Source organism: Bos grunniens, chromosome 28 (assembly GCF_055505025.1).
Source record: "Bos grunniens cultivar Pamir isolate PY7600 chromosome 28, Bosgru_T2T1.0, whole genome shotgun sequence".
NCBI lineage: Eukaryota > Metazoa > Chordata > Mammalia > Artiodactyla > Bovidae > Bos > Bos grunniens.
The window spans coordinates 26,534,327-26,547,175 of record NC_141192.1 but is presented as its reverse complement, the minus strand read 5'-3'; the positions used below and the strand labels follow the sequence as shown (position 1 = coordinate 26,547,175).

The window sequence follows — 12,849 nt, the reverse complement described above, 5'->3', positions numbered from 1 at the left end:
AATGTAGCTCGTGCAATTAAGGAGCTGAATTTCTTCTTTCTCTCAATTTTAGTTAACTTTAAATACCCACTTGTGCCTAGTGTTAAGTGCCATATTGTTAAAGCTTTAAGTCATATTTTATAGTAGTAGATATGCTTTGCCAGATGGTGAATTCATTAACTGAATATCATTTCATACTCAAGATTGGGGCTCTTAAATTTTTTTTTGTGGTGTTCTAGGTAGAGCCATTACCATTCCTAACTTGACTTAGCTTTGAAACAGCATCTCTTTTACTTTAAAAAAGTTCTTATGAATCATAAATATAAGCCTCAAAGTGCTAGTTCTAGGAGAGAGCAATATTATGGATGATGTTTATAGTCAGGATAAGCTCTTGATACCTTTTTTTTTTTTTACATTTTCAAGTTAAAGCAGAAATGTTTGGGAGTGAAATGTACTGATGTCTACAACTTGCTTTGAAATGCATTAAAAAGTGATTGATGGTTAGATAGATGGTAAATTAGTGATGAACAAGATCCAGCAAAATATAAATGATATATGGGTATCCACTGTAGAAGTCTTTCAACTTCTCTGAAGGTTTCATTATGAAATGAATCAGCTTCATGATCAAATGTTGGGGGTAAGTTAAATGCAAACATATTAAGTATTTTAAATGCACCTTTTTTCTTGGATCTATCGCTTCTCTGTTAAACAGAGCCAAGGAGCAATAACTGAACGTTTGCGAAGTTTCAGTATGCATGACCTAACAGCCATTCAAGGTGATGAGCCTGTGGGACAAAGATCGTACCAACCTCTCCCAGAAACAAAAAAGAAAAGTAAACCAGGCTCCGGTGAAGCAGCAGGTGTGCTTGTTTTGTTTTCATATTGTTCTGTCATAATTGGGATCTTGAGTCAAGATGATTGGAGAAGGAAATGGCAACCCACTCCAGTGTTCTTGCCTGGAGAATCCCAGGGACGGGGGAAGCCTGGTGGGCTGCTGTCTATGGGGTCACACAGAGTCAGACACGACTGAAGTGACTTAGCAGCAGAGTCAAGATGGGTACCAGCTGTCTGAATTTGGGTAAACTAAATTTATCTTTAGTTTGGCATCACCGACTCAATGGACATGAGTTTGAGTAAGCTCCGGGAGTTGGTGATGGACAGGGAAGCCTGGCGTGCTGCAGTCCATGGGGTCACAAAGAGTAAGACACGACTGAGCGACTGAACTGAACTAAAATTTATCTTTAAGCTTTTGTTTTTGTTCTCTAAATAAGGCTAGTGCTTGCCTTTTGTTGACTCTGGAGAGAATCCCACTAAGAAAGTAGCAATAGCCCCATGTGCTGCCATGAATTTCTAGACAGTGAATGTGGTCATCTACCACCAGCACTAGTCCTGACCTGCGCTCTCCACTCTGGTTACTCAAACTGTGTAGCGACATCTGAAGGGTTTAAACCCTCTTTATTGTAAGTGCTGTGAACAAATAAGGATATTGAACCATAAGATGAAAAGTTTTAAGCAGTGACAAAAGAGCAGTTTGAAAATAAGATTACTCCAATGGAAAAATGTCTTGAAATTATGAATTATAGACCAAAAACCCACTTATTTTAATATAAACTATAAGCATGTCATGGTTGATATGTTCTAAAACTTTAATAAATTGTGGTCTTAGAAACATGCACACAAACAAAAAGACATGGTTCTTGTAGTCTTTTTTTTTTTTTTTCACATGAAAGAAAATTATAGTTCAAGGCTCAACTGAGAACTAAGATCTTCAGGACATTTCTTATTAATGTCTTATTAGGTCCATAAAGTACAGGGCTTTTGGATCTTTTTGTTTTTTGTTTTTTTTCCAAGTAGAAGTTTTGAAGTACATGAAAATCATTCTTTATAATTAAAACCAACTTGAAAAGAATAGTTCCTTCTTATAAAGAAAGAATAATGAAATTTCTTCTAAGTTCTCCCTAGAATAACTTACAAAAATTGGTGGCTATTATCTAAGAAGTAATAATTAAGTACTGGCCATTGAGTAAGGTACTAATGCCTTTAAGAATGAGTAAACTTTGAACCTTGAATCATCATCCTTAATACTTTAATAATGTAAAAGTAGCTCCTATTATAAGGCATTTTCTTAATAGGCATTTAAAAAATTAGGTGTACTGACTTTGAATATGGGATCTGCTATATATATTTTGCTGATTTGGACCAGTAATCTGAGTCGTTTATCAGTAGTTGATTCATAATTATACCTTAAAATTGGTTAAGAACTATATTCCAATTATTTAAATGAAAACAGGATTATAAACTTGAAAATCCATGACACCATTTTTATGGGATCCATCTATTAAATTTAAAATGCTGTGACTAAAATATTTTAAGATAACAAGGTGCTAAGTAGCTCTTCTGTTAAATTTTAAACCGTGAATTAAAATAACCAGAAAGTTGGGAAACAAACATTCTCATACACTTTTTATGAATGTTTAATGTATAACAATCTTTTTGGATGACAGTCTAGTAACAGTTTTCAAAATGTATTCTCTAACTCAGCAAGAAACTTCTAGGAATAGTCATAAAGAAATAATCAGGCAAGTGTTCAAAGACATAGGTACAAAGATATATGAATGTTCATTTTATTGATGTTTATAGTAACAAAATATTGGAACAAACCAAACTCCTAAGAGAATGGTTAAGCAAAAGGGCGGCTATTAGCAGTGAAAAATTATAATGTCAGTTTATATTGATACTTACTGACATGAAAACATATCCAGATTGAGAGGGAAAAACAACAATAATGAAATAGTGTGTTTGTTATGATCCTGTACCATAGAGGCACAATAGACAGATGGATGAAATGGATTAATATATGTAAATTTATTTTTAAGATTTATGTATGTAGAAGACAGTCTGAAAAGGTATTATGAAAATGTTAAAGCATTTAGCTCTGAGTTGTGGGCTTCTAGTGACTTTTTTTTAATTAACCCATTATTCTTAAAATCAGAAATAAAACAACTCTTCATCTCCTTTAATTAAGGTATTCATTTTCTTATATCTTGAATTTTTTTCTATTTTATTTACTTCTAAAATTCCCCAAGAAAGAAAGCAAGTTGGTAAGTTTTTCAGTGTGGGAATTACATTTACAATTATATTTACATAAGTCTGTTTACTAGTTCATGTAATCAATACATTTATCTCAGAACACAAGCAAATTCAACTATTTGAAAAAGTAGTTCCCTCTTAAAAGCTAAATGGCTTGCTCTGAGCAGTTTGAGGTTGGCTGATCAAGAGAAGTCTTGCTTTGATGAAGTTATTCTGGTTCACATGTTGTCACTATGGGAAAAAGAGCTACCTCCAAATGCTTTTTTGTAAGAAAATAGACACCTTGAACATGATGTTCACTTCCTTAGAAAGAACACCACGTTCTCATAAGTGGAAATATTTTTTCTGCAAAGAAGCTGCTGCTCTCATATTAGTTAAAAGTGCTTCAGTATTCATTTTCAATATACAAGCACATAAAGGGAGTTTTGTCTTGTTTTCAATGCTTTACATGTTTATTTAACCCTGAAGATGACTATGCGGGTTAAATATTTTTATCCTTATTTTGTAGATGAATAAACTGAGACCTAAGGAGATTAAATTACTTGTCAAATACCAGGTACTCAATGACAGAAATGAAGTATCCAAGGTTTTTCATCTAATCCTCTGTCTTTTTACTTTATAAAGAGACTACACTTAGTGAGACACTTGGGCTGGAACAAGAACTTCAAACAATTTAGCAGGAGGGGACCTTAGAAGTGCTTTAGTCAAAGAAGGCCAGTAGATGACATCCCTTCGTGCCCATGGCAGATGTTGCTAATGGATTGCAGCACTTCCCATGCTGGCTCAGAATCGCACTCAGCATAGCACCCAGACAGCTCTACTGGCTCAGGGTTGGCATTCATGTATTAATAGTAACCTGTTCATCTCCCACCTGCTTCAACACCTTACCGGATACGAAAACAGGCCCAGAGAGGCAAGACTCACTCAAGTTCCTACAGTAATAGGTAGCAAGGTGCTCACTCATTTCTCCTCTCATGGATCCAGGGCTTCTTCCAACACGATAGCTAAGGCTTTCTTCTCCCAAGTCAGACCTTCCATGCTTCTGCACTCACATTAATACGTGGAAACTGCTTCAAACATGCCTGGTCTTTGCTAAGTGCTGGATCAGTATTGGCTATTATTATTATAAAGGGGTAGGAGGGAGGAGAGACTTAAAATATACCAATTCTAAGATGTTCAAGCTATGAATAAAACCTGGTCAGTCTGCATAAGCATTTGCTCGTTTCCTAAAATGGCAACAGAGCACTGGGTTGAAGCTGGCCCAACAGCTGCAGCCTCAGGCCTCAGGGCCCCTGACAACACAGACTTCTCGTTCTTAGGTTCTTAGTCACTGCCCCTCAGGAATGTGCATAGACAGCACCATTCTGAGGACCTTGTCCAGTCTAGATTGATGATGGAAAACGGCTGACCCTAGCATCACCTTTGTTTACCAGCGGCACCCACCAGCTTCACCTTGCCTGGGCTTGGCAGACCTGCTCAGCCAGCTCGCTGGGTTCCTGTTCAGATAGGGCATCTAGATTTGGGCTTTTCTCATAATCTCGGGTCTTCTCCTCTCCCAAAGACTTTAAAATTCTTGGACAACTCTGATTAATACTATTTCCACCATGCACATCAGAATTTTCATAATGCTTATTTTCAGGCTTTTAAGTGGAATAGAAAATGCATGTTTTAGTGAAGATATTTGATTTGACTCCTTTTTTTTTTGATGCAGTTTAGTCTTAATAACTTGCTAAATTAAGCTGGTCAACTTCACCTCCTAACAAATCCCAAGCTTGGCTACTTCCTGCTCAATCCTTGGACTCCATCATTTCTGACTTGTTGTCCTGCAGTAACCTCCCTGTTTCCAGTATCCACTTATGATTCATTCTCTAAAGTGCAAGAAGACTCTTACAAAGAACCAAAACCTAATCATGTCACCCTCCTGCTTAAAATGCTTCAATGCCCTCTCCCCTTTGTTCTCTGATGAAGTCCTAACTCAGCAGCATGTGGTGTATTAGCTCCCCAGCCTTGGCATCCCACTGCTTCCTGTGCTGGGTGTATAGAATCACGAGCCTTTCAGAATTCAGCTTGGCCACCACCTCCTACAAGAAGTCTTCTCTCACAACCCACTTCCCTCTGCTGTGTGCTCCCGTAGCACCTTGTCCTTGTCTTCTATTTATAGCATTCATTACAGTCGACTCTGTCTCCTCTACTGGACTGTGTATTTCTCAGGATAGAAAAGGACAGTTACGTCTTTTTAACATTGTATCCCCCATAACTTAGTATACTGCCTCACACATAGTAGTATTTTAAAAATACTTGTGGGGACGTCCCTGGTGGTCTGTTAGCTAAGAATCTGCCTGCCAGTGCAGGGGACATGGGTTTGACCCTTGCTGTGGGAAGATTCCACAAGCCATGGGTCAACCAAGCTCATGTGCCACAGCAAGAGAAGCCGCTGCAGTGAGAAGCCCATGCACCACAGCTAGAGAGGAGCCCCCGCTCTGCTGCAGTCAGAGAAAGCAGCGAAGACCCAGCGCAGCCAAAAACAAACAAATCTAAATTTAAAAATTAGTTTTAAAACTTGTGCAATAATGAATCAATCTATCACTTTTCCTGAAACAATAATTAGAAAACTAAGATATTTTTAGTTGAAATTAGGAAACAATAAGATTGTGTGTGTGTGTGTGTGTGTATATATATATATATATAATATATATAAAATTATCATTTTGAGTGAAATTCCAATTCCTAATTATATAAAATGAGAGGTAATTAAAATCGCAAGGGCCATGTTTGCCTCATCTTTTACCTTAGGGAACTTTTTGTTCACAGTCGTTTCCAGATTCTTTCCTTGATTCCTTCATCTGTGTTTTACCTTAGTTTTATTATATTGGGATTGGGAATATTATATAAGCAACAGCAATAGAGAAGAATCTAGAAATGGCAATCTAAAACAATTTTTTTCTGGTTTATATTGAAGTAATAAAATTTTTTAAATAAAAATTTGGCAATTTTTTTAAGAAAGAAAAATGAAGAAATTTAAAATCGCTTAAAAGCTCACTTTCAACAGATATTATGGTTTCATTTTTGTTTTTCCTTCCTTTGTTTCTACATTTACATTTTTTCCACTTAATACTGCACCAGGGGGGTTTTCCCAGGACTGCTGACCCTACTTCCTCTCCTGGCCACACTGGCCTCCTCACAGCTCTTGCACAAAGTTATGCCTCCCCATGACCCCGGGCCTTTGCATGTGCTATCACTTCTGCCTAGCACACACTTCCTGCAACTGCGGCAGGAAAGCAAAGGATCCTGGCCTATGTAATGACTGATTCTGCTTTCAAATCCCTCCTGATTTCTAGACTAGAAGTCTGGCACCATAAAATTGGACTTCCTTAATATATAATTATGGAGAAGGAAATGGCAACCCACTCCAGTATTCTTGCCTAGAGAATCCCAGGGACAGAGGAGCCTGGTGGTCTGCTCTTAATATGTAATTAAAGATGTTTATCTTATTATGAGACCCGGAAGCTTAATCACAACTCTTCATAGTCTGCTCAGTGATGCTCAAGTTACTCATGCACTGTGAGAGCAGATGAATAAACAGTTCATTCAGTGTGCTTTGCTTCACATGCAAGAAGTGCATCTTTGTCCCCACCTGAGCCTGATACCACCCAAAGAAGGTAGCTATGCTCCTTACCTTTATTAAAGTAGAATTTGAAACATAATGGGGCCTTGTAAACTCACTCCTGTCCTTTTTTTCTTGTTTTTTGACCTCATCCTGTGGCTTATGGGATCTTAGTTCTCTGACCAGGGGTGGAACCCGGGCCCTTGGCAGTGAAAGCCCAGAATCCTAACCATTGGACCACTAAGGAATTTCCTCACCCCAGTCTTTATAATCTACTTACTATTCCCCAGTTGCCTTAGATTTAGGCCCCTCTCTTGCTCCATCCAAGCAGTCGTTCTCAAAGCGTAGGCCCCGAACTAGTACCGTCAGCATCACCCAGGAACTTGTTAGAAATGTAATTTCTCAGCCCAACCCCGGGCCCAGCAATGTGTGTATCAGTGGGTTCTCCAGGTGACTCTAATATGTGCTGGTAAGTTTGTGCATTAGCATAAGTTTATTGAAATTCTAATAAGCTTTGAGAATCACTGCTTCAGGAATGGGAGGGAGTATTCTTGTCCCTGCTTCGCATTCTCAGGGTGCTCTCAGAGTTCCTGACAACAACCAGCTTGGCTGCCTGGTTATTTGCCTGCTGGTCAAAGTTAAGTCCTCGTGGCTACACACAGCATCCTGTTAGCATACCCACATGATCTCTCACTGACCTTCCTGGTGCTGGCTGTTTTCTTTGAACTAACATCAGTCATCATAGCCTGTGGTGTTTCTAATTACTGTAGCCTGACTGGCTGGATTTTATCTTAGCAGCTGCAACAGTGTTGGTTTAACTTCTCTATCACCTGCCCCCAGTGAGTTTATCTTGCCCAAAGTTCTGTTCCCTTTGGGTCTTATATGACTCCTTAAGTGCACTCTACCATGTCTGGACTTGACAAAAGGACCCTAAGTTCCTAATTAAAGTCAGGTACAAATGACAGACCAAAACGCATTATTGCTTAGGTAGTTTAGAATTCACAAGAAGGAGAAAGGGCAGGAAGAGACTTTTCACTATGTATCTATTTAATATTCTTTGATTTTTGAGCAAGATAACTGTTAACCTACTCAAAAATATTTTTAATTATTCTGAAAAATGCATAGTAAAAATAGGAATTGCCAGGGGGAACTTCCTGGAAGAAATGAGCCTCATCTAGACTAGTGCAAGGGGTGAAGATCAACAGCAAAGGGCAGGGAACTCATTCCAGATTAAAAAAAGGAAGGAGTAAGCCGACAAACGCAGACTGCAGGGAACTGCGGACAGACGGGGTGAAGAGGCGGTGCTGACTGGTATCCTTTTACCAAAACATGCTGATTTTCACAACTCATCTAGGTTACGGAATTCCACTGAGAGACGGGGATGAGAAAACAGACGAAGAAGCAGAGGGGCCATATTCAGATGACGAGATGTTAACACACAAAGGGCTTCGAAGATCACAAAGCATGAAATCTGTGAAAACCGTGAAAGGCCGAAAAGAGGTGAGTGGAGCGCAGAGCTGTTTTCCTAATGATTGGCATTAAGAGATTTCCCTGCTGCGTGCTCATTTAGGATATTAATGATCCCTAAATGAAGGATTGGGATGATACAGCACGGGTTGTATTTAAAATTGTTTATTCCGGTCAGATGGATTAAGATCTCTGGCAATTTAGAAAATGATAATAAATTCCTAGTCTTCCGCTATAAGTGGAAAATAGTATTCTCACGAAACAAAATCAGACAATTGATGGGAGTACCCAGTACCAGCCCTCACATATATATAAAGAACGCAGCTAACACTATCAAGTACATAGTTTTGTTTTAAACCAAATCTATATAGCATTTAAACGGTAAAAGTTTATTCATAATAATATATTGTCTTTGTGCCCAGAAAGCAGTGGAGGATTTCAATGAAGGCCTCAGATCACTGTGGGCAGCGTTCATGGACATGTACCAAATAAAGTATAAATAATAACAGTTTATGTTTTTATTTATCACTAGTGTTAATAATCTGTGCACATATTTAACACAATACCAATTACATTTTGGAATATATAGATAGTGCTGTCTTTTGAGCGCACGCTTAGAGGACAGTTGATTCTTTACGTCAGAAAAGTTTAAAAATTATTACTATGATGATTATGAAGTCCTATCTAATTTCAAAATCTGACTCATAATGATAACACATTTCTCTTTTCAGGTGCGGTATGGGTCACTAAAATACAAAGTAAAGAAGAGACCACAAGTGTATTTTTAGCCATCTACATATCAAGTATCCCAAGTCAAATTATGCTAATACATCAACTTGTTTTTCTAACATCATATATTCAGGATTTATCCATTAAAACAATGCTTTAAATTGTGGTGGTGATAGGGTTTACTTTCGTCAATTTAAATAGTTTTTCTTTAACAACTACTTCCAAATCTTGACTACTAAAGGTAGTTATGCAAAAGTAGATAGATATATCAGAAATAAAGAAAATTGTGTTATCTGTTGTCAGATTCTTCAAAACACTAAGTGCCTGGGATACAAGGTGAAACCCAGATTCACAGTGTACTTGAAAGATGGTTCGAGCAGCATCAGCCTTTGTGATCTTGTGTTTACCTCCATTTCTGTTGTAACTATCACATGAGGATAGTATTTAATAGGCCTCTGATCCAGCAGTGACAGAACGAGGGTATAATATAAGATAAAATATGTTTTATGTAGTCCTCAAATTTTTACTTTGTTAATACTTCTACTTTTCCCACCATCAACTGAAAGTTTTCAAGACAACTATTTGAAAACCAGGTATCTACACAGCACTTTCATTCCTGACTAGTTTTGCACACTTGAAAATTGTTTACTTATTTTACAACTATACATTTAAGTTTTATTAACACTGTCTTGACTGTCTTGTCTTTATTAACACTGTCTTGACTGTCTTGACTGTTATTTGTCATATTCTGACTTGTCAAATTTATGCCTTGAATTATATCATCTCTTTTCCTATGGGTTTCATTAGTTATATTCATTTAATTTTAATAATAAAAAATAGAGCTCATTGTTCATTTTCAACTATTTCTACATATCTTTCATACAGATAAGTTCTTTAAAATTTACCAGCTTCCCATATTTAGTTCTACATTGTAGCTGAACTTAGCATGTTTTTGTTAACAGTGGTTTCATTTTCAGCTTTTAAAAATGGTAGCTTTTGCGAAATGGAATCAGAGACCAGTATAGCACGTAGATATCTTCTAATTCATGAAATTAACCAACAGCCAATCTATTCACAAGCTTGGCACTGACACGGGCTGCTGATTTATTAAATCTGGCATTGACTTTACCCATTTGAATCATTTCACTTCTGGCTGAGATAATTTCCTGAAGATCCATGCCAATGCAAAATACAAATGTTGTTAATCTTACATATTAGAAGTTATTAGAATAGATTTTAGAAAAATATCATGTTTTTAATCCAAGAGATTTTGAGTTACCAAACTTTGAAGCTTTTTAGGCATAGATAACTATGCATTATGAACCCCAAGTCAGTATATTTCTGATGATGGTTTTAGTAACCAGTAATCAAAATTGTATCATTATACAAATCTGTATGATTATACTCTTTCATATAATTTACTTGATTATTCTGTGTACCCAAAAGAAAAAAAAAAAAAACAATGAGAGATTTGTGAGATCTTTGACCTTTCTGCCTTTCAAGAAATGAAGCCAGCTGGGAGTGTATATTCATGACCCACTCTGAGTGTTGGTAAAGAACAGAATGTTTACTCAGGAGTACCTTACTATAATTCATACATTTCTCATCATGCAAGTCTTAAAATGTCTTCCAGATTATCTCACATTCTCAATAAGTAATACCATGTAAAACTTCATTAAATTTATTTTCCCCCAAAGTTTAATTCTGAGTATCTTCATCTATTTTAACTTTGACTAATTCAAAATTCCTATGAATTCTGGTTATAAACTCTGGAAGAGAGTTTAACGTAGATTGCCTAGAACACTTGACTTCCCAATATAAATGCTACATGTGCCTTGCTTACCTTTCCTACACTAGGGCAGTGTCATCTCAAATTGCCTAACAAGGTCATGTAAGTGACTTTGTATCAAAAACATTACTTTTGGGGGCCGATTTGCACCACTTTATTTTATTTAAGTCTAATTTCAGTCTGTCTACAGTGCAGGAGACCCGGGTTCGATCCCTGCACTGGGTTGGGAAGATCCCCTGGAGAAGGGAATGGCAACCCACTCCAGTACTCTTGCCTGGAAAATCCCATGGACGGAGGAGCCTGGTGGGATACAGTCCACGGCGTCGGACACAACTAAGCGACTTCACTTTCACTTTCACTTTTCAGTATTACACCTATGCTTTAATTATCGTAAACTCACAAATACTGTCCTAAATTGGAGGAATTATTTATCCCTCTACACTTCTAGAGTCAAAACGTTTAACCAAGAGCAACACTAGTTTCAAAGAGATAATGCAAATCCTTCTATTTAATCATATCTCAAGGCTTCCTCTCATACGTTTGTTATAACCTTACATACAGTCAATGTCATTTCGCTGTTCTGTCATTTCCTTTCTGTCCTTTCATTTCTTATATTTTGCTTCTTTTCTCTTCTGTGTGTTTTAGCATGCTTTCATTTGAATTTTGTATAATAAACTTGTACTTTTTTTTTCTTTTAAGGTGGAACAGGTCATTTTTTTGTTTCTCTGCTTTTAAATCTAATGCTTATAAAAGAGGTGTGTTTATCCCTAGACCACAGTGCCTTGCACCCCACCACCACCATTTGGTGAATGGGCATTAGATGCTGCACAAGCCTTTAGGGCACTATTTTGGTAGCTATAAAAGTTTATCCAGAAACTGTACCTGGTGTCTCAGTTTATTGTCATTCAACTTGTTCATGAATATTAACTATTTCCAGGGTTTGTTTAGAAGGAAGAATTGATCTGTTCTTTAGTTTACTATATTTTTTTTTTCTGGTGTAAAAATGAGCCAGAAATAAGCCTTATTGCTAAGTAATTATTTAAACCCACATAATCCCTGCATAAGATTCCCTCCACACACTTCACTATATGTATGTGGATTTGGATAGAAAATGATGTTGCCAGCATTACCAGTTTTAAATACTTGACTATACAGATTGATGGAATAAAATTATTAAAGTGTTTTCAGGGAACTTAATCCATATGTCACCACCAAAGATTTCTACAGTGTTATAAGGTATGTAAATATTCCAAATTTCTGTAAACATTGGTTAGATAAAGAGTTTTTCTCTTTTTTTTGGAATAACACAGTTTGTACTCTGGAATGCTTGAACTTTTGTGTTATTAAAAATAATACAACACTATCTTAAATATTAGTAATTTGTATTTTTAATTGGAATGGGCTAAATTTTTATTTTGATTTTCTTTTATCAGGAAAATAAGTTAATATGTACTGAAAAGCAATTTCCTATGTTTTCTTCTGTGTAAGTTGATTCATTTACAAAGCAATTTGGTAAATTTTGAAAAGGTTATTGTGGTATGTAGTGTGTGTTTCTTAGTAAACATCACTTAAGAATAAAGCTTTCTGAAAGGAAAGTACAACTTTTACTCTCTTAATGTTTTTAAGATTATTCTTTTGGTAGTTTCCTACAGATTTAATGTATATTAACCCTTTAAACATTGACCATGAATTAACATTTTCTTCTATAACACCTTTTAAATCTATGTACTTCAATAGTTAAGAGAAAGCAGTTTTGCAAGTTTTAATCTCTTTGTAAAAGCTATCTTTAGGCCCAGTATGAGGATAATTTTACAAATGTGTTTTTTGAAAACTTTAATATAAAATAAACTCGTTTTACTAGTGATAGTGATAACTTGTATTTTTTTTCTGTATCTGTCAAGTGTATATGTTAGGTTGCATGAAATGATATTATTTATTACTGAGTGTGTCTTGATTAAATAATAGACAATATATGCACACACTTAAGATTACAAATCATAGAGCAAATTATGCAAATCATATACATTCTTTGAAATATTGCCATTTGCAACAATATGGATGGATCTAGAGAATGTCATACTAGGTCAGGGAAAGCTGAATATTGTATGATATCACTCATAGGCAGAATCCAAAAAGTAATACAAATGAGTCTATATTCAAAACAGAAGCAAACTCACAGACCTAGAAAACA

At 36.3% G+C, this 12,849-nt stretch overlaps 1 protein-coding gene across 3 annotated transcripts in view; it reads left to right on the top strand.

Annotated features, from left to right (window-relative positions):
• REEP3 (receptor accessory protein 3) overlaps nt 1–12,522 on the top strand; it is a 99,510-nt gene extending 86,988 nt beyond the window's left edge. For all 3 annotated transcript variants that reach the window (XM_086382275.1, XM_086382276.1, XM_086382278.1), the window contains 3 exons: nt 692–839; nt 8,028–8,173; nt 8,872–12,522. In XM_086382275.1, coding sequence (XP_086238401.1) covers nt 692–839; nt 8,028–8,173; nt 8,872–8,928 — 351 coding nt within the window. In that variant the 3' untranslated portion in view covers nt 8,929–12,522. The remainder of the gene's footprint in view (nt 1–691; nt 840–8,027; nt 8,174–8,871) is intronic.
• The last annotated feature ends 327 nt before the right edge of the window (nt 12,523–12,849 follow it).